Consider the following 21,753-nt stretch of genomic DNA (forward strand, 5'->3'; position numbering starts at 1 on the left):
CGGCCCCGAAGGGAGCTATGTGCCCTTCTGGAGTGGTGGTGGGGTGCTGGGAGCAGCCTCGGAGGCTTTGTGGGGATTGTCCTGCCGTCAAAGTGTTCTCCAAAGCATCGAGGCAGGGAGATGCTTCTTTTAAAGTGAAACCTGCAAATTATGTAATGTCTCAGATGGGTCTGTAGGGAAGCAACCGCATGGGTCCGGGTAACTCGGTCTTAACACCACTTCTTTCACATAAAACACTGGAGAAGCAGTGTTACACTTAGTCTTAGGTGGAAAAGCGAGCTGCCTGCCAGAACCCAAGGTGTTACAGGGAGGTGGGGGAATTGTGAACCAGGGGGGTACATGCCCGTTGGGGTTGCCTTGAAAAGCAGAGGAACTCGCCATCCTCCAGACCTGGCACAGTCAGAACGCAGGCTCACACCTGCCTTTTCTCAGAAGATCAGTGCTGCGCACCCATGGAAAGCTTTGCCGGCAAAGGTTATCACTAAAACTCCTTTATGCAATCTGAGTCATGGTGCTCACAGTCATGCAGGATCCACTACTCACTTTTTCCCACTAACACACACACTCTTACTGAGAATTTTGGAATGGTTACCATGTAAAACCTCAGCTCATGCTACTCTTAGGATCTTCTTTTTTCCGTTTTTAAAAATTTAGTAGAAGTTTGGAAACAGGATCCAGATGTAGTGCAGAGGTAACTGAGAGCAACTCAAGAATGGTAAATTAATGTCCCTGGCTTTTTTCTTCTTCTGCATGGTGAAGGAGAGGGATGTGGCTTGACCATTGTTCTGGAAAGTTGAGGGAAGAGTATTGTTGAAGAGTATTGTTAGCAAGCTGCTATTTAGGACTATGTGGTCCAGACAGTGCCATTTGCTAGTTCTAGTCCTTGCAACTCTAAGAGAACTTAAATGAAAAGCCCAGTCACATGTTGACCACACTCAACTCTGTAAAATGGGGTGGAATCAGAAATAACTAGTTTCCTGATGTTTCGTTCTCTATTGACTGTGCCCTTAAGAGGGAATGCAGGCATATCTTCTTTCTCCAAACAACTGCAACTGCAGTTCAGATGCTGTGTGAATGTCAAATGGCCCATTCAGTCACAGCAGGGCAATGTCATGTGCTTAAAAATTATGCACATGCACAGAAGTTTGTGAGACTGAGGCTCTAGTATCATATAATGTTGCTCTTGGTTGAATCACGTTATGAAGAGATGTGACCAGTTGCTGCAGATAAAGCCAAGCTTTGTTTCTGTGTTCAAGAATGATTCTGCTGGGTATGTGATTTAAAACATAGTTGTTGAAGTATGGATTCTTGTTTCCTCTAGAGTGGAAGGCTCTTGGGCACAAACCTGTAGTAGGATTACTGGGATGCCACCCTCCCACACAGGTTCCCATCTTTTCCTGAGCTAGACTGGAATCTGGGCCTTTGTTATTTCTGTGTTCCTTGTTATTATTCAGTATGTTGTACGTCCTTCATTAATCTGGCTTGCTTATCACTTACTTAAATGTGGTGGGGTTGAGAGGCAACACAAAGTTTTTCTGTAAGTTTGTGATGGAAGGCACAGGTAAATTCTGCTGAGTTCCTGAAAAACAGGCACAGAGGAGCAATGGGGAAAGGCTGAGCTTCTTCAAATCCTCCCAGCTGTGTGTCCCTGCCGCACTCTGCCTGCTCAGAGAGGGCCAAATTCAATTTCCATATGACAGCTTCAAACATGCAGCCAGTGCCTCTTACCCTCCTCAGTCCAGCTGGGATTTCTATGAAGTTGGTGGTCAGTTTGCGCAAGGATGGAGATGGGCTTGGGTGGTGTAAATTCTTAGTTGCTGTTGCTAATGCTGTGGTTGCATTGCTAAGAAACAAAGGAGAAAATGTGCCTTTGGAGCTGTGTTTCTTCCCTTGTTCATCTTTCTCTCTGTCCCCACTGGGGATGTTTCGCTCTTTTCTCCAAGTCTTTCACTGCAGCTCTTTGCCACCCCCTTCCTCCCTTGCCACCCACAGACTTCTCTGTCCTGCTTTCTCCAACCTTTGTTTGGTCAGCAATAAACAGATAGTGCCAGTACTTAAATATTACATCATTTGGGTCGGGTTGATGCTGTGGGTAGATTAATAAAAGCTATGGGGAGGTGGTGTGTTCCTGAGCCGTTATTCCAGGCCACTGCAGACCTCGGCTAGTGGTGCTCACCAAAAGCTCACAAGCTGGGAGAGGTGGGCACTTGCATCTCTTTCTGTAAGTGAAAATGCAGGTGGTGAAAGAGCTGAGTATGCCATACAGAGATGATATCTTTTTACAGAGTAAAGGCACGTGTGTCATTAGGAGGCATAATGTATTTATTTAAAATAATGCAACTAAAGGCTACATTAATTAGATCCTTGATTATGTGTAAGTAGAGGCAGAAAGCAGGCATATCAACTTACTCCCTTCTGTCAGTCTACTTCATTACTATCTGCTCTTCTGGTTTCATTTGTGCATATCCTGCAGCCTTCTGCCTCAGTAAGGTATTTATTAAGTCACCATTTTGCTGAAATCGGGCTCAACTCTTTAAAAAAAAAGGTGCTGTGGTGCAGGATTTGGTGACTTTGTGTTAGTGAGTGGTCAAAATGACTCAAGTAAAATTCTTACCCCATCTCCCCGCCTCTGACCAAGTGCAAGGTTTCAAGTTAAGATTTAGAAGCGTGAGGTGTAGAAAGTCCTACTTTTGAAACTTCTGGGAAGTTTCTGTTCAATAGGCATTCAATAGTATTAAAATGTAAACTCAATTTTAATAAAATGGCTAAATGCTGGTTTTGTGTTGTCTTTAGAGACTTTAGAGCTGCCTCCTTATTTTTGTCCTCTTCAGTGGAGAAATGAAAAGGCCTGTGTGCACTTCACAGGAAATGAGTGTCTGATACAGGCTTGCAGGCTGCACATTTCCAAGAACCGCTCTCAAGGTATTTTGATAATGCACATTCTCTCTGTCTTCTCCCTTCCTGCTCCCCCTGTGCTTTGTGTGCTTCTGCTTGTTTGCAAACACATGCAGAGTAGGAGGGCAAGAATTGAATGGTGCCACTATTAAATTTGCAGATAGGCTGCTTTAGCTTTACATTAGAGCTGTGGCTGGCAAAATTAAGCCAGCTGGCAGCATTCAGTTGCCTTTGTTGCAGAGGGGTTTTATCCTTCCCCTCACTCCCTGCAAAAGCTGAAGAAAAATTTTGACTTCAGATTGTGACTCGTGCAACAAGGGAGTTTTTTGTGTGTATGTGATTCTGCAGTTCAGAAACAGTTTGAATCTACTTTCATACTTCCTTGGTAGCAAAGTTTATTTGGAAATTTAGGCTAAAGCTTAGGCTAAAAATTTCTGTAATCTGAACTGCGTAGCTGGGCTGCTGCGCATCCTGCTGAAGGTGCCTTACTGAAGCTAAGGGGGTTTGGCATAAGTTTGCCTGAGTTGGCATGCTACTGGTGATGAGCACAGGTGCTCTCAGGAATGGTTTGATTATGCTTTTTGACAGACCAGCAGTGTTGTTCTTCATGCATATTTTAGTTCTTCCTTGTTTTCTAGTGAGATTTTGGGATGTGGAAGGAGGGAAGTTGGAGCTGGAGAGACATTCTCCAATCCCCCCTACCAGAAGTTATGTTCATCCTCCAAGACCCAGTTAAGTGACACAGTGGACCAAGAGTCCCACTCAAGGGAACGCTGAGACAGAAGGAATGTTTCTTTCTAACATCATCACAACAGCCATTTCTGATTCTGAGCTGCTTTAGCAGTAAACACTCAAATCTGCCATTTGTTAGGATGCACACTGATATTCAAGTCAGCACACATAAGGCAGAGGTGCTGTTCTTTTTAGTCATTAAAGAATGAGGAAAAAAATGGGCAGAGCTACTTTAACTACTCTGCAGCAGGTCCATAATTGATTTCTCATAGTGACTTTATATACCTTTGTTTATTACTTCAGTTTTGCACAACTAAAGGACATTTATGCCTTGAGCTGAGCTCCCCTTAGTCTTATGTCAGGTTTGAATGTTAAGAGGTGTCTTAAAAAGGCATTGCTAAAAAACCCAGTCCTTTGCTGCTGGATTCCTCTGCCTAAGGTCTGCTAAAGCATAATGTGGTAGGTACTGCACAGAAACAAAGCAGAGGCATTTGAGAAAGAAGAGAAATGAGACTCCTCAGATCAGCTCTCTCACTTTCCCCAGAAGCAGCATTTAATGTCTATATGATTGGAGTTTTTCCTTTTATGAGTTTTAAAATTAGTTACTTTTCAATCTCGGTCACCTTTGAACTTCCTCTCATCTAGTTTTATAAAAGAACACAAAAAGAACGTCCTGATTGTACCGTATCTTCCTCTGGAATCCCCTTGTATCTATCTGCTTCTAAATTGAGCGTGAAGTTTCACCCGTGTCTCTCTGTACACTTACGTTTGACTTCTTATCACCCATCTTTGGGCCCATCATCTTTGTTTCAGCTCTATCTGCTTTTATTTAAGTGACTGGAACTGACTGTATTATCTCAGGTGGTGACATTACTGTTACGTTCCCACCCATCCATTTTGCAACCTTACTCTCGTGTTTGCATCTTGGTTTTTTAATTACTGCTTTTGCATTCAGAGCTGGAGCTTTCCTTAACAAACCCTCAGTGCTGTTACTCGGCTCATTGGTCAGCTGCGCCACTTAATTTATCACTCTCGAAAATACAGACCCGGTTGGTTTTCCTACAAGCCTGCGTGTGTTTGCATTTGTCAGGACAGAGTCTTGCCCAAGGTCCTGGTGCTTTCCAGGCTGATGAATTTTGAGTGATCTTGGACTTCTCTTGCCTGTAGAGAGCGAAGTGATTTTGTTACTGTTCGCCCTGGGAAGGTGATGGAGGGGGCTCACTGCATTTTGAGCTGGCTCCCTAGATATAAGTAACATCCTGCTGCGGGGCAAGGTTAGACCTGAGGAGGTTGAGGTGTTGTGGGTAATGACAGCTTGAAGACAGGGAGAGACAGTTCTAGAAGGGGACCTGGGTCAACATGTGAGTTTGCGTGGACAGGGGGAAGGGACTGCTTGCATCAGAGCTGGGGGAGGCTTTGGGCTGCCTCTACCCACCAACCTGTTGAGGAGTGGGGAGGGATGCTCTACGAAGTGGGCTGAGTTGATCCAGGGGGAAGATGCAGTGACTGGGAGGATGGCAGTGAGGTGACCAGATGTGCAGGGGCTGAAATGCCTTGGTTTCCTCCAGACACCTCTTTTACACCTCCCATTCACCCTGTGGCATGACTGCTCTGTGTCTTCTATCCATCTGCTTTACAGGTCCTGGGATGGCTCTTTAGCTCATGTACCATGTCTCACTTTTTGAGTTGTTTCTGGAATGGAGGCTTTGGGGAAGCACAAAGTGTTTCCTGTCATCTGTTGCTTCTTCAGATACCATCTGCCTGATGGGGAACTCTGGGGATTGCCTCTCCCCCACACCATGTAGCCTCGTGCTGCTCCTGTCTTAGTACATGTCAAAAAAAGTTCCTTCCAATACTTGCAGCCCTCTGGCAATTGGTAGTGCAGCTGATTTGATTGAGCACTTCACTTTGCATCTCAACCATCCATTTCCAATTCAAAATCCCTGGGTATAGTCCATGGTGCCCAGCTGGCTTTCTACTCTAATATCACTTTTCCTCATCAATTCTGATAGAGCACTCCCTTTTTTCCCTTCACATTAAACAACATTAAATACTAGGAAATCTCCTCAACATCCTCTCCAAGAAAAAAGATAATGCCCACTTACTTGTGTAGCTTTTCTGCAGTATCCCCGTCCCCACTTGCTGGTATCCCAGTCGACTAAATGATTCCCCCAGAGGTTTTCTGTTTTCGATAAACTGAAAATGCCATATGTTTTCTGGGTTTTGTTTTGTTTATCTCGGCCACCTACTATCCCAGTTTCATGACAGCCATCCTCACATAAATTTGTTCCCTGTTGTCAGTAATTTATATTCCTTTATGTTGGTGCTCCAGGATTATCTTTTCATCTTCTGAAGGATTATAGAGAAGGTTGTAGGAAGATTTGGAACAGGGACTGGGGTTTTGTAGTGTCTGTGTTTGATGTGTCTGCCCCATGGTGGATGCCCTTGCAAGCTGCTGCACCTACAGCTAGTACCTGCAGTGTGACCTGTTCTTCTCCCCCAAGCCTGTCCTCTTAGCCAGGCAGTGTCTCTGTGTCATCCTTTGTGGGAAGTCTGCATGCTCTGCCACTTTAAGATTTCCTAAATAACCCCTCATGCCTTTTTTTTTATTCTTTTCACTTTTAACTCTCAGGACTAGTTTCTTTGTTTTGTGTGTTGGAAATCTCCCATTATAAAACCTAGTATTGTGGTGTGTTTGTGCTTTCTGACCCTCGCCCCTTCCTCTGAAGGCACAGTAGCTGGTGCTGCATAGTCCCCCTCGCATCTTCTGAAGCTGGTCTTTCTGAAGAGCCAAGGCAGGATCTCTCCCCTGTCTCCCTGTGCTCTGGCTGGTGTTGGTTAAGCACCTGGGACTCTTCTCTGACATCATAGTTCTGATCAGAATATTGAGCCAGTTTTATCTGCAGGCCAGGCACTGCTCGTTTCTCAGAGTTAGCTGCTGCTTTGAATTCCTTTCCGGCTAAATGTGATTGTTTTGATAAGAAGCCATGGCCATCGCAGGGACCACTGATGGCCTTTGCTTCTCAGGATTTTCTCATTTCCTCAAACAGGGTTCTGGAACAACTGAAAAAAGTCAGTTTAACCAAGAGACTGGAACAGAGGATATGTATCTATGGTGCGGGGGAGGCGGTAAGGCTGAGGAGCCATGATGGGTAGATGCAGAGCTCTGCTCCAACAGAGGGCAAGGATGCAGCCCAGCCATTGCTACCCCCTTCCCACTGATCCCCCTCTCAGCAGGAAGATGGGACAGAGCATTTCAAGTAGGGAGTCACGAGGGACTGCTGTTATCTTGGCTTCTTTATTCTTCCTCATGCCCTCTCCCCATCTCCTTGTTTCAGCCCCCAAACTGGGGAGAGCCCCAGCCACCTTCCCAGAGGTGTGGGTGGTGCGGAGGGAGGGAGGGAAGGCAACAGGGAGGCTGTGTTCCCTGGCCAAGCGCAGAGCTGAGGTTTTGTGTAGCTCTGCAGCACTAACATTTGCAGGAATGGCTGCTCTGTGAAACTGCAAAGGTCAGGAGCAATGCGACTGGGCTTCCCTCACTTACCAAAAATGCTGTTGGCCAGAGGTAAGCAACAACAACTCTCTTTGCTTAAGCTGTGGCCGGATAGGCTCAGCTGCAGCTTTGGAACTTGGTAGTACCCCCTCCTGATTTCCTTTTTCTTACCTTTTTTTTTAATTCTCTTTTCTCCAGTTACGGGGGAAGGCAGAAATAATTTAGTCTCCAACAGAAGCTGTCTTTGCCAGAAGTCAGATGCTAGTTTTGGTAGTTCTTGGCAGCCTTTGAGTTCAGGGAAACGATGTGGCTTCTGTGTTATTCTGAAATGGCAGGATTACAGTTTCACATTGGGCTATTTTGACGAGGAATAGGCTCTTTTATTTGGAAGTAGTTCTGAATGTACACAATATTTCCAAGGTGTGAGGAGGGGACCCTGAAAATGGGTGTCTTTCTTCCAACTCTTTCAATTATCCCAGTAAAGCAATTAGCTTTTCCTGTAAACTTCCACTTTGTTGGGTTTTTAAAAGCATGTTATGGGGAAACCAAACATGCTTGAAGACTTCCCTGCCTTGAAGAATATTTGGCACATATCACACTGTCTTGTTGGTTTTCTTGGGTGAAATCCCTTTAGCCCATATCAACAAAGTGCCACATTAATTCAGAAAACACACATCATAGAAAAATATGGTAAGAAATACAAAACATAAATATCAGATCCATGGGAAGTTATTTGTGGGTTTTGAAGTATGTTCTCCAACCCCAAAATGTTGGGAAGTGTTTGATAAGACCAGTCCTCTTGCAAGGTGATTTCTGGAGACTGCAAGCAGGATCTTTCTGCTCTGTGTCTCTACTGCATGGAAGTAGGAACTGTCACAGTGTGTGTGCTGCCTCAGCTTATTTTATTTTATTAAATGTTGCATTCTTGAATGTTGCTTGTGTAGGGAAATGCAGTTTTAGTTTGGGGTATGTATGTGTGGTGTGGGTTGTTTTCTTTTTTCCATGTATTCCCTCATGTGTCAGACATAATGGCAAGCTCACATCAAATTATTTATAGCCAGGGCATAAAAGATAGAGGGAACTGCAATGTCTCTGAGGCCTGCTTTGTGCTGGAGAAATTGGCTGTGATTAACATTGGTCCTCTTAGCTGAGCTGGCCCACATTCCTCCCCTAACCACAGCTCCCTCTGTGCTCTTTGGCATGTGTGTCAGTGCATCTCCTTTCCCTCCCCTCTCCATGATCCCTTTATGGTCACCTTGGCTGTGGTAGGGTGCTCATGACAAGGGGCATTGGTGTGACCATGCACCGTGGCAGTGATGGTGGCATGGTTCAAACCAGTGCCAATGTGTGGCAGGCGGTGGTGGCGATGGGAACCAGGCTGGCCCACCATTAAAACCCAGCGCTGCGTGCTTGGCTCTTACCAGGGAGGTTTCTTCCAGCCTTTTGCTCAGGCTTTCCTTTGAAACATCCTCCCCAGCCACAAATCAGTAGGCAGCGCATTTCTGTGGGATGCAGACGTGCAAGCAGAGATGTCTGCTCAGGCTCTGCTGCCTGGAACGAGGACACTGCTGCAAGGGCTTGCAGGGTACCTCAGGGAGAGCTTTTCCAAATTATCCCAGCCTCCGTCTAACTGCTCTGGGAACTGCAGGGTTGCTATCTGGGAGATGTCAAAGCTGAATGGATTGGTAATGGGTAGTAATGGGAATTGAAAAATGGGAATTAATAGTGCGTAGTAATGGGATAGACCTGCAGTTCTGCAAGTCAACATGGCTTGTGGGGTGTGTACCCAGTCTGGACTCTGCTGGGGAGGATGCAGAGAAGTGAGGTTATGTGTGTACAAGTGAAGCAGTGCAGTGACTGCCTCTGAAAGGCATGCAGAAAGCTGGGATTGTTTTTTCAGCTTGCTGATGGATCCAGTGACAGACAAACAATTGCACATGTGGTGGTCTGCTGCTCCACCAGGTCAGTGGGTTTAGTTTTCCATCAGTGAGATGGAAAGAAAAGTATTGAGAGCAGGGCGGGTAAGTGTGGGTCAGAATGAAGTGGGTCACTTGAATGGCTGTGTGGTGTCAAATAAGATACTATAAATGTTGTGTGTTGTATTGAGCACAAGCTGGAGTTTGCTGTCCTGAATCCTTAAGCTTGTTCCTGTTGCCATCATCTCTTAACATTTGGGGTTTTACGGTTCCTGCTTCCAGAAGATGATAGCACCTTTATGGTCTTTCCATTTGTCCTTAAGCCATCTGTGAGCTGCCTGGACCTAACCAGCTCATGGCTTTGTAAGTAGCAATAATAATAACAGCAGAAATAATCCACTTTCTCTGTTGCTATCCAAAGTGCTATATACATGCTTCTACAGTAATACAGATCAAAGACATTGAGACAGACAACCTGTCCCCAGATTTGTTGTATTTTAGATCCACATTATGGCAAACTAATGGGCTTAGTCACCTGCTTGATGGACTTCTCTTTCTTTTCAAAGGACAGATCTGCTCTTAAGTAAAGCTGTGCAAAAACTGGGAAGTGCTGCATCGGAGCTTTTGAATTTGGACCACTTCCAGGCCTGACATCCAGAAACTCATCCCTATGGGCAGTAAAGACAAAGAGGTAAGCTTTTTCAAGTGTCCTGGAAAAAGAGAGCATCATAGAACGCATCATAGCTGAGTACTTGAGGCTGCTGCTGAACATGGCAGATTTGTCAAGCTCCAGGGTGCAGGGCTGGCTTGGCTGACACCAGATGCCGTGTACAGTCCCCTGGTTTACTAGAACTGTCTCCTTATATGAAATACGCTGCCTTGCCTGGGTCGTCAGTGAGGAGGAAAACAGAATGCCCTGTGTTAAGAGCACTTATTTTGAAAAGCTCTTGAACTTGCAGTAAATCAGAAGCTCTGGGGAAATTTATCCAGCCTTTTAATTAGCGGGACACCAACTTTTTAGGTTACATTGCTTTGGCTTCAAGCACTGTTGTGACTTGCGTTAGGGAGGTAGTAACTTGTTTGAGCGTTGGGGGGGTTTTTTTGGCTTTTTTTTGGAGGGGAGAAGAGGGAAAGCAAATTGTGGTGTGGCAAAACAGAAGCAGAACTAAATATGCATGTGTGTTTCATTACACCCCACGCTCCTGGGTTCACTTATTCCTAATCCTGAGTCTGCACATCCTCGTTGATGTGGGAGGCCATGTACATGTAGGACCTGTTGACCCATTAAAACTGAACCTTAGAGGTAGTATCAGGAAGCACTTCTAGAGCTAATATTAGCATAACTAATGCTGCACTGCAGGCCAGGCAGTTCTCTCTTGGAAATGGGTCACTGAAGCTAAACAAATTCCCCCCATCTGAGGCTCTGACCCATATGTAGATTTCAAACCGAATGAACAAATTGTCAAGGTGCTATTTTTGCATTTACTTTGAATTCGAAATGATGACACAGTCTCAGTTCTTAGTCAGTGAGATTTCTAGTAGCAGTGGATTTTTCTTAAAGGACTTGGGTGAATGACTCAAGGTTGAAAACTGGGACAAACTAGTTTGGTATTTTTTTTCCTGTCAAATAGCATCTGCAGCCTTAAACAAATTATATATTTGTTGTTACATTTAAAACTAGCCTGGAAATGAAAGACAACTGCCTGCTTCTGTTTACTTGCTTGAATTAATTTTTCATCCTCGACCCGTGAAAGTGGCAAAATTTCTGTTTGGACCCAAGAGAAGCTGCTATTTAGGAAGGCTCCTTTTCAGTCCTCTCGATGCTATATCCGCAGCCCTGGAGGCATCTGGCAGATGACCTTTTTCTATAGGAGCTAACGTCAGTGGGCAGCTTCGGTGCCAGTGGAGAGGAGAAGAAAAGGGACAGAGATAATGCAACTTCTTATGGCACCTACTGCTCAGTTTTCAGTGGTGATAGATGGCCCTAGTTGCTGCACGTGGTGACTGTGTTTACTTGCATTCTGCTCACTAAATCACTTTCCCCTAAGATTTATTCTGACTTGCTGAACAGCTTGAGCAGCTTTTAACTGCTGCCTTTTTTTCTTTAATGGAAAAGAAAAAACCCAAGTTGATTAACTCCTTCCTACCCCTCCCACCTTTCTCTAAGTGTGGAATTTCCCTCCTCCTGTGACATGTAGCTAAAGGACAGGATCAACAGCATTCAGAGCAGTACCAGGAACATTAGCGGCTTGTGGACTGCAAATCACAGGGCTAGAAACTGGAGAAGCTTCCCAGGCTGCTCTTGGAAAGGGTGTTTATAGCTCCCATGTATGGAATGCCATGTGCCTGGCTGCTAAATTATCGGTATTACTGTTGAGTATTGAGACGGATGTTAGTTGAGAAAAGATGACTGTAGGCAAGGCATTGGCAGGCACATGCTCCCTTTCCAAAACTACTGTGCCCATGTGAAGGACAGATGTTTGGCCCTGCTGCTCTGTGTCCTCTCCCCAGGTGCAAAGTGGGCTCTGCACGGCCATCCAGTTGGTGCAAGCACCAAACAGAATGAGAGGCTTTTGAATAGCTGGCAAAGTGTGTGACAGCAGAATCTTGCAAGGAGCTAAGCTTAACACAAAGCTCTCCCTCCAGAGCAAGCTCTCCACAAGTCCCTGCATAGTCCCTGGGGGCTGCCTGCCTGCTATGAGCCCCAGGGCTCCCGCAAGTCTGCTGTGGGGAGGGACTGCTGGAGATGAAGTGTGTCTCTCCCTCCGCTGCAGGCTGTGTGTCAGCAGTCTGTCCTGCTCCAAGCATGGCTATGCTGTGAGCGGGTATGACTGGTTTAATGGAGTACGTCAAGGGACCGAGGGCAGGATTTGGTGGCGAGCTACTGACTTGTCAGGTCTGGGGAAGTGGTATGTTACAGCTCAGCTTCTCGCACAGAATGAGCCTCTGGCTTAGGGCTGTGGTTTTTATGTTTGTGCACACACACACATTCAGAATATGTACTTTTTTTATATATAATTGAAATGACTTGGATGGCTGATGGCAACACTGGGTTCGGAAATTTGCATTTCTGAAAACAGACAGCCTGGTGATAACACAAGGTGCAGGAGATGAGCAGGGTCGTGACAGTACATGAGCAGAGGATGGTGACTGGGAGAGGGCAGCATTGTCTGCGGGCAGGGGGAGATGTCCTTCTGGAAGAAAGAGAAGTTAAGGGGCTGGAAGGGCATCAATAGTGTCTGGGACCAGTGTTAAGTGGGCTCATTTGTGGCAGTCCGAGCCCTGAAGTTGATGTTGTAACATTTCTTGAAGGGGTCTTGATCTGAGGCCTTTGCTTTCTCCTAAGAGAGTGAAACAGGCATATCACGGGATGAGGGAGTAGTTCATGGGGTTTGGTGGGAAAGACTCATTCCCATCTTCTGTTTCTTCTAAGTCCTTTTACTGGAGAAAGCATTAGAGCGGTGCAGAGAAACCTTTCTACCTTTCCTTGAACGACAAAGTAAATGATACTGCTTTGCAAAATTTTTCCCTTCTGATTTGGGGTGTCATTTCCCTTTTCCTGTCTCAAGGCCACTGAAAAACCCCAAAGCATCCAACAGGGGAAATCTTGAAATTACAAGATCATCTAGGTTCAAACCAGCCTTCTGAAAGGGTGTGCAGGAGCTCCTGGCTGTAAATCACAGAAACCAGTGGATGCAGAGCTCTGTAAGGTGCCACCTTTTGCTGATGGGACCCAGCTGGAGCCCTTCCTGCACATATATCCCTGGTGTCCCTACAGCTGGGGATTGGTGACATACAGTAGTTCCTTGGTACCCTCTTTAGTACTCTTGCTGGTCTTTCTCCCTTGTGAAGTGTCTTCACTTGCCCAGGTAGAAGAAGGTACTGGGTTTGCCTCACTCTGCTTCTGTCCCGCAGGCTGGATGCCAAGGAGGAAGAATGGTAAAGGCAGCATCTTTCCAGGATCCATGGGCTCTTTGAGAGATGATCAGAGGGAGGCCAGATGATCTGCACAACACGCACACCACTGTTTCTCATCTACAAAGGCAGCATCGGAGCGTTCTCCCCAGCCCTGCACCACCCGGCTTGCCCGATCGTTTCCGGATGTTTCGCAGCTGCGAATGGGAGGTCCTGGAGCGATCCCTCAATATCCTCCAGGCCAGTGACTTTTACTGGGGCCCCTTGTCTGTGGGGGAGGCCCACGCCAAACTCCAGAGGGAGCCTGTAGGCACCTACTTGGTGCGGGACAGCTCACAGGGGAACTGCTTGTTCAGCCTGAGTGTGCGGATGCCAACGGGGCCTGTCAGCCTCCGAATCTCTTTCCAGGAGGGCTATTTCCGCCTGAAGAACTGGTTTTCAGACTGTGTGGTCCAGCTGCTGGAGCTGGTGGTGGCAGGGACCCGGAACAACCCCTTACACTTTGATGAGATGGGGGGAACCCCCCTGGTCTTCTCTGAGCCCCTGTGCCGGAGCCGCCGGACAGTGCCCACCCTGCGAGAACTGTGCTACCGAAGCCTCCCCGCTGGTGCCATGACAGGGGACAGAGCAGGGCTGGGGGGCTCCTTGGGGATGTGTCTGAGGGAGGAGGTGGTTTCACCCCTGCACAGAAGGGGAGGGTCAGAGGGGAGTGTTGTCCCCAGCCCTTCTCTGTCCTGGGCTGGGAGATGATGCCGTACATGTGGGAGACAAAGGGAAATGCCTGTTATGTGGCTGTGCTGGTGGGATGTGTGCCACGCCAGTGGGGCTGGACTGGCTGCTGGCAGAGGAAAGGCGAGGGCAGAGGGGAGCACGGCTTGAACCCGCTGGCTGTGACTGATGTGTCCTTGTATGTGCACAGTGTGTGACTTTTCCCAGAGATGCCTGGGGTAAAGCCAAGCCTGAAGAGCAGAGATTTCCACCACGACCAAGTCCTGCTCTTGGCTCCATTTATAACTTAAAAGCTTAAGAAGATGACTTGCCTGTCCTCCCAGGTCAGCCCTGTGTTTTCTTCTACCCCAAGTGCTTGAGCTCATTTCTGCTTCAAACCTGCCCTTGTGAAGTGGTGCAGCTGAGTCCAGTCCCGCAGCAGTGCAGCTTGGACATTGGTGGGGATGACCCCCGTGCTGACTGGATCCCCACGTAGCTGGGGCAGAGTGAGAGCACGTTTCACTCCTTGCAGCACAAATGCGATGCCAGTTACTTCAGAGGCCAACGTTTGCACCAGAGTGAAACCATTGCAGCCATGTATGATGCAGGCAGCTTCACTGGCTTTTGCATTGCTTTATTTAATCGGATTTTTGTGAGTGCAGATGGGTTACGCTATACCAAGGGCATGGCATTCCTGCAGAGGTAACCCTAATCTGGAGAGTTGTGTCTACCCTGGGAGGGTGTGAAGAGATGGGATCCAGTGCCCTTTCTTATGCTCATGTGATAGTGAGCTGCTGCCATCTATTGAGCATCAGAAGATGTTTTGGTTTTGCCTCCAAAAAGGCAAAGATTTTTTTATATAAAACTTCTAAAATTTTAATAAACATGGTTTTATATTGATTTTTAAAAGTCAGTGAATGCATGGAGATATCTTCATTCCCTTGCAGTGCTGAAAAACCAGTTAGTTTAGTGCCAAGGCATGGCAGTCAGGCAGAAACTGAACAAGTGAATTTCTTATAAAGACCAAAAGCAGCACGTAAATGAGTGGTCATAGCTGGGAACACTGAACTTAATTAATCTTATAGTGTAATTAACTGAAGAATTTTCGAAACAGAGAATACTTCTGAAAATCTCACCCCTGCATTTTTAGAAAGTATTTTTAGTACCTTAAAATTTGTACTGAGTGTTTGAAAGACCTGTGAGTAATTCAAGATCCTGGAACAAGGCACAGCATCAGTGAACTTGAGCTGATGAGGATGCGTACAAATGAGAGGAACAGAGTTGGCTTAAATAACGTCATGGTTCATTTCAGGGATATGGGCAGGTATGTCTTCTAAGTAAGTGACTGAAAACAGCTACATGAAAGGAGAAATTCAGATGCTGTAAAATTTGAGCCAAACTGTTTTGCATGCTGCCAAGCATCTATAGCTGAGGCAGGCAGCCTGCTGAGCTCATGCTGACTTTCCTCTTCAGACCTGTATAGGAGAAAAAAGTGAACATGGGGAGAGATTACACTGAATTTGCTCTTTTGTCTTCAGGTATCTTATCTGAGGAACTAAAGCGTGTGGTCAGCACAGAGAGAGAGATACAGGCTGTGATTCATCACAGCCGCCTAACTTAGACACTGAATTATTCTCTGGAGGGCTCTGTCTCTCCACTGGTGGCGAGATGCCTGGCCTCCTGTCTCAGGGCATAGACTTATGAACCAAGGTAGTTAAATAAGTGCTAGGGAAGTGGCAATCTTCTCTGTGCTGCCTGCTCCTCTCAGCCTCAGGGAGGCCAGGGGCAGCTCGGTGGCCCTGCAGCTGCTGTGTCTTTCAGCCCAGTGCAAAAGCACTGGCTGGTATCGTTCACTACTGCAGGGTTTGCATGCCCTGTGGTGGCTGACACGCGGGCATACTGTTGATTGCTGTCAGCATCTCAGGTGGCTCTGGGCACCTCTGGGACCATTCCCCCCTGGCTCTTGGTTGAAGCCTCTGCCTCGGGAGGGTCAGCCACAGAGCTGACCTCCCTCTCTGCCTGCTGTGGAGGAGTGGGACTGGATCTGCTGCCCCAGGCATCATGCCTATCCCCTCCATCCTTTTCTTTCTTGGGGGTTTCTTTGCTGAGGTCCCTTGGCTGCCTTCCTGCCTTCCATTCAGAAAGCAGGGAGGGGGGAAGGAGCAGGCTAATTTCTTCCATGTTTAGAACCGAGTACAGGAATGCTGCTGTTTTCTGGCCATGGTTATACCTCACCGAGGGAAGAGCTTTCCAACTGGATTGCTCTGACCTGGCTGTGAACTGTTCTCATTTGGCTGCAAATGAGCATCTTGGGTAGTATGGCTGGGGGCTGCAGAAGAGCCCTATTTGCTGCCTGGATTGCACTTTAGGAAAATCGCACCATGGGAGAAGGAAATAGTTTGGATTTTAATAAAGTCTACTTTATTTTGTGCCTTTTTTTTTTTTTTAATTGCACAGCAAGCGCTTGTCTCAGTCTTACAAGTGAGTCAATTGCATGCAGGGCTGCAGCGAATTGATTTGAGATCTGTGGATGAAAAGCAGTGAATTACTGCCAAGCATTGTTATATTGTGGAAGCTTAAGGCACATTATGTCTAAGTATCCTCATTATTCCCAAGGAGAGGTCACTTTGCAGATCAGGATTGGTGCAAGAAAGGAAATCAGTTTGGGAAGAACAGAAAAGTGAAAAGTGCATTGGCTGAGGCAAACGTTAGAGTCCTTCATTTTCTGCTTGGATGTTGGAAGAGAAACCTTTTTCTTTAAGCTCTTGTGAAAAAAAAAAGATGTGCAAAGCAAAACTAAGAATTTACTTCCACAGGGTGACTTCAAGCACTATCCTGCTGCTTTCATTAATGAGTGGGAGATGTTCACTTTAATCACTCTGCCTCTGAACTGGTTCCTCTGCCACGTAGGAGCAGCTCCTGGTGGTCTGTGTCCAAATGTTTCTTTTGGTGGCTCCTAAAGGGACTTACAAAGAAATTGCAAACTTCCTCATAACCTCCTGAGCGCCATTCGGGGAATAGAAGAAAATTGTTTGCATTTTTATAAGTTATGTTATACATTTCTCCAGCTGACTCATTTCAGTTTGCTGAGGAAACTTACACAGCCTTGCAGATGGTTTTTTTCAACCCTTCTTCTTAACAGCAGAAGTTGAAAAGTTTAGTCATTGTGAGAGGGGCTTCCTCTATCGTGCTGCAAAGGGCCTGGATTTCAGTCCCAACGTGCCACAGGCATCCAGCAGGAAACTGCTCTTTGTCTGGTCCCAACTAGCTGTCTGTTAGCTGTGCTCTGGGGCCCCAGGGGTTAATTTCCCAAAATCCTTCGCTAAAACTTGCTAATAACTTCCATATGTACCCATGTGTGTGCTCAAGAGGGGCCCCACAGCCAGCAGCTCTTGTAATAATACTTGATTACCTCTGACATAAGGGTCTGTATGTCATTAGGAATTCAGGATTCACTGAAAAACACAAGTTTGTGCAAAAGCACTTTAAAAATTTATTAGCATTTGGGTATCCTCAGTGTTTGGAAATGAGCTTTTCTTAGCTAGTCAAGCTTCAAAGTAAAGCCTGTGTACACACAGCTGGGTCTCAGTTTTGACCCTTACCCTGATGTCCCTCGAAAATGTGTGTTTGTATCATTAGTCTTTAAGTGTGCCAAACCCCTTAATTTACAACATACCTTGGTTAGGCAAATGTGATGTCTTTGTCTGATTGAGTTCATTTTGCACCGATTCTTTAGATGTTTGGCATCTGTACAGTTATACCAACTGCATGCAGTGGAGCATTCTGCTTGCTCCGCGCTAGTCCCTGGTGCAAAGGCTGGGTTACTGAGGGCAGCCTTCAGAGAGAAAGCAGGTGTCAAGGGAGAGGGAGATGTGGCAGAGCTGCTCTGCAACTCTCGATGCCTCCCTGCGGAGCTGCCTAGGTCTCAGCATGTTCCTGCTGCCTTCTGATCTCAGCTGGGGCTGGCAGAGCTGGGGTTTTGATTCAGGCAAAGCAGAGTACTTCCAAACGCTTCCCGTGCAAGGGCTGGCTCGATAGACTAGGACTCTTCATCCAGAAAAGAGATGGCTGAGGTCTGCGACAGAGATCTATAAAGCCTAAATGCCATGGAGTAGGTGACCACATGTGTGTGTTTTCTTAAAAACCCAAGGAGGCATTTGATGAAATACTCAGGTGCAAGACCCAAAAGGAGACATTTCTTCATGTGAAGTGTATCTTAAGATGTGGAAGCCCCTGCCACAGGCCACTGGCAAGGCTAACCTCTGTGTGGGTACAAAAAGGGATTAAATGGGGATTGATGGAGCACCTCTGGAGGAGGAAAAGCTGAGCTGGGAAACAGGGGAGAGGTGGGATCCAGGTGCATCTTTGAGTTCTGTGCCTTGTTGGGCAGACCTGAGCTATGGCAGGAGTGTGGGAGCAAGCCAGCCTAAGCTTAGCCAGAGGCTCAGCAGCACAGGATGCTGCCCAGGCCAGCTGAGCCAGGGGCTTAGCAAGGAACAGCTGTGCTGAGCTCTGGTTGTGCTGAGTTCCTGTGCTGAGCTCTGGCTGCACATGGGACTCCTAGAACCTGCGCTGGAGCCCCTTGAGACCTGTACACCCACCATGCAGCATGCAGTTGCGTGCTCCAGCAGTTTGGTGGCAGCCCCAAAGGGAGCAGGGCGCAGAAGCCCTCGGGCACTTCTTCCCAGCTTTCACGAGCAGAAAAATTGGGACACCCATCTGATGCCTTGAGGCAAGCGGCAGCACAGGCTGAGGATAAAAACATCGCCATCATCCAGAGTGAGTGAAAGAGCCTGACTTGTCAGCTGAGGACACTGGGGGAGGCCAGCATCAGCCCAAGGTGACGGCTGGTTGGGGCAGAGCTGGGGGGTCCCAGCCTGATTAACTGCATGTCAGAAAGGAGCTGCAGAGCTTTGAAAAGCATAGCACTGGCAGCCTCCTAGATCTGCGTTTGATTCATCCAACCCACAGCAAATGAAAGGCATACACTTTTAAAGATTTTTGGCTCCTGCACTACCTGCTCTCCCAAGACACCAGCCTTGCTGTCAGAGCTCTCAACCTTTGAGCTGGTCCCAGCACCACTGAAATCAATGACCAGATTATTGTTCCCCTCTGAAGATTTTGGATTAGACCTCTCCATTTTGTCAGGCTGATGTGAGCAAATGTGGGTTTTCCACACTAAACGTATCAAAACAAACCCTGCTCCCACTGGCTTGTGCAACAAATCATGCTGGGGGAATTGCTGGCATTCGGCATGATTAGCCCAAGCACAGATGCCTTCCAGCTTGTAAACAATAGCCTAAAGGATTGGAGAGGATCACAAACAAAGCACTTACAGACAAGACAGCATTTTCAAAAGGGACTTGAAAGCTTATGTCCATTGGGGGTTTGTCTTTTAAAAATAAACCAGAAGTAAACAAATTGACAGAGGCGGCTCTGAAGAATCTAAGAGAACGAAAGTGAGGAGACTGGATATAATACTCCAAAAATTAAGCTGGGGAAAACTTAAGACATGGCTAATGGGTCCTTTTAAACTCCTCAACAAAATGTCCCACAGCCTTAGGATTGGGCCGACACTGGAAACTCCACCTGTCGCCGTGGATGAGGCTAGGTGGGGTGTGTAAGGGATGCAGGAGAAAACCCTGCTCCAATTCACAAGGAAAAAAATCCCTTAAAAATGTGTGAGAGGAACAAAAGAATCAGGCAACTTGTGCTTGTTTTATGGTGATTCAGTGTGAAAGGAACATTCCCTCCTGCACCTCAAGCTAGTGACAAATTGCTGTGAATTCCTAAGTGAAAACTGTTCAAGTCATGTAAACCAGAGTTTTTGCATTGTGCTTTTACTCATTTAAAAAAAAAAATCTCATTTTTTATATAATATCTTTTAAGCATGGGCTGAATTATTTTCAGTGATGTCTTATTTCTCCTGGCCCTGGCAGAGTGAAGTAGCAAGTGCCCAGCTTTGCACTCAAGAGCTCCTGCAAGGGGACAACAAAGTTCTTGATGTTGATGGAGCTGGCTGCTCATTTAGACGCCACGGTGAATGGGAGCTGCAGTAAGAGCTTGCCAGCGTCACTGTAACTGAGACGCTGTTGCAAGGAATGCCAAGTCTGGAGAGGTGTGAGCATCCGTCACACTTTCCCTGGTTCTGTGCGTGCTGGGAGCACATTCCTGCCACAGATCCCTTCGGTTAAAAGCTTCAAGTAGCAGCTATTCTAACCACAGAGCATGTACATTAGCACCAGGTATGTGCCAAGTCCTTGCTGCTAGACTTTCAAGTGCATCTAGAGTTGTTACGGGATACGTGGAATCTGAAGCCTAAATTAATACAGGTGCAAATCCAAATGTTCTAGATAGTATCCAACCCCCATGTTGTTAGTACTTTGGTACTGCTGTTGTACACTGCAGTACTGAGTTGGGAAGGACTGATGGTTCTGTTTATCCTTGGACTTCTGTGAAGAGCTCTCCAAGGCACTGGGATGGGAGAATGGAGTGGTGGAGAGCAGGAGCTGAAGATCTTTTCTTGCTCTTACAGACTGTGCAGGGAATCAGCCAAATACGAAGGCAACTCTAATGTACATGCTGAAATACCTAAAATAAGCCATGCAAACAAATCAGTCGTATGTTATCCAGATGGGACTGTTCAAATCCAATAATAGCAGTAAAGTGCTCCCGAACTCTGCAGAGAGAGAGATTATAGAAGGATCAGGTATAATTATAGTGCCTTATTATTACCATTCTCATCATTCTTTCTAACAAAGCTTTTCAATAGGATGAAAAAACTTCTTGCAGAAGAACGTAATGTGTTTGCTGGCATTTTTTCATTCTTCCCTCCAAGGCTATTGAAGTCAGTCCTGTAAATGGTGTTAATAAATATAGTAATGATCTTGGGCTATTATCTCTCAGACAAAACCTTTTTTAGCATTTCTTTATGGCCTTGACTACAGCAAGCCATTCTGAAACATCTCACTGTTGCTACCACTAGTGAGAGCACCAGCAAAAGCATCCCACTGTTGCTCTGATCCTTCCCTTGATACAAGCTCTTCCAAGTAGGGTTAAGCAAACAACTTTAAAATATTAGTGGCTGCAAGTGGCATGTCTATGTACTGCTCCATGTATTCCACCTGGAATATAGATGGAATCATTCAGCAAATATTCTTTACTTTGGAGAAAGTCATAGAGCTGGAGGTACATCTATGCAAGCTGTTCTCCTCTACCCAAGTCCCGTCTCCTCTGAACACCATCAGTGTTTGCGAGAAAAGCCCAGGGTTATCAGAATCAGACTGTGGGCAAAATGGGTGTGGAAAACACACATCATTGTCTGCAGGTTGGACTTGTGGGCTGGCACCACTCAGAGAAGGAAAAAGGCCTCCTGGTATTTTTTCAGCAGTATCCCTATCCAAGTCCTGGAAATATTGCCATTGAGGGAGCCTGTCAGTGCAAGGGAGCCATGCTCCCCATGGAGACACAGCCCCACAGCAGCTCTGAAATCCAGTGCAGACTTCCCAGTGAGGGGATTTCTCACAGGAGGGAAGTCCCCGGCAGCACTTCCAGTTCTGCATCTCCCGCAGCCTAGGAGCAACTTAGTATGGGGAAAAGCTGTCAGTGAGCGTGCGGATGGTAAACGCACTACTGACGCATCTTGTTCTTAATCTGCAGCACGCCCTTCATTGCCTTCCTCGTGTCCCTGATTTGGCAAATCCCTCGCACCTCTCTCAGCTTGGGGAGATCGCTGTGCCTGTATCAAGTGTTGCAGTGCAGGAGAGCCTTCATGTCTCCATCCTGCTCACCTGCAAGTCCCGAGCAAACCAGGAGAAGAGGCAATGCATTTTGAACAGATGCAGCAGGCTTGGAGGGGGACGGGTTAGGTTTGTTTCTTGGGCAGGGAGGAAGGGGCAGTTTGCTGAAACAGGTCTTTCTTTTCTCCTCTCCCCATAGCAAGCACCTTGGTAGAGCCTTGCTCTCAGCTCATGAAAGTAGGGCAGACTCTAACCACATTTCAAGCTGTCTGTGTTTTTGGATTCTGGGTAACTGTGATCTGTATCTGTTCCTAGAAGAGATTTAAAGAACTTATAAACCACAGCTGGGCAGAGA

The 21,753-nt window shown here is 46.6% G+C and overlaps 1 protein-coding gene across 1 annotated transcript in view; it reads left to right on the top strand.

Annotated features, from left to right (window-relative positions):
* Positions 1–21,753, top strand: part of NFAM1 (NFAT activating protein with ITAM motif 1) — a 54,504-nt gene that overhangs the window by 10,623 nt on the left and 22,128 nt on the right. The window contains exons 2-3 of the mRNA XM_017827644.1: positions 9,603–9,727; positions 12,952–13,558. Of these exons, the coding sequence (XP_017683133.1) occupies positions 13,018–13,558 (541 nt within the window). The 5' untranslated portion in view covers positions 9,603–9,727; positions 12,952–13,017. The remainder of the gene's footprint in view (positions 1–9,602; positions 9,728–12,951; positions 13,559–21,753) is intronic.

The sequence above is a fragment of the Lepidothrix coronata genome, unplaced genomic scaffold (assembly GCF_001604755.1).
Source record: "Lepidothrix coronata isolate B3197 unplaced genomic scaffold, Lepidothrix_coronata-1.0 Scaffold141, whole genome shotgun sequence".
Classification (NCBI taxonomy): domain Eukaryota; kingdom Metazoa; phylum Chordata; class Aves; order Passeriformes; family Pipridae; genus Lepidothrix; species Lepidothrix coronata.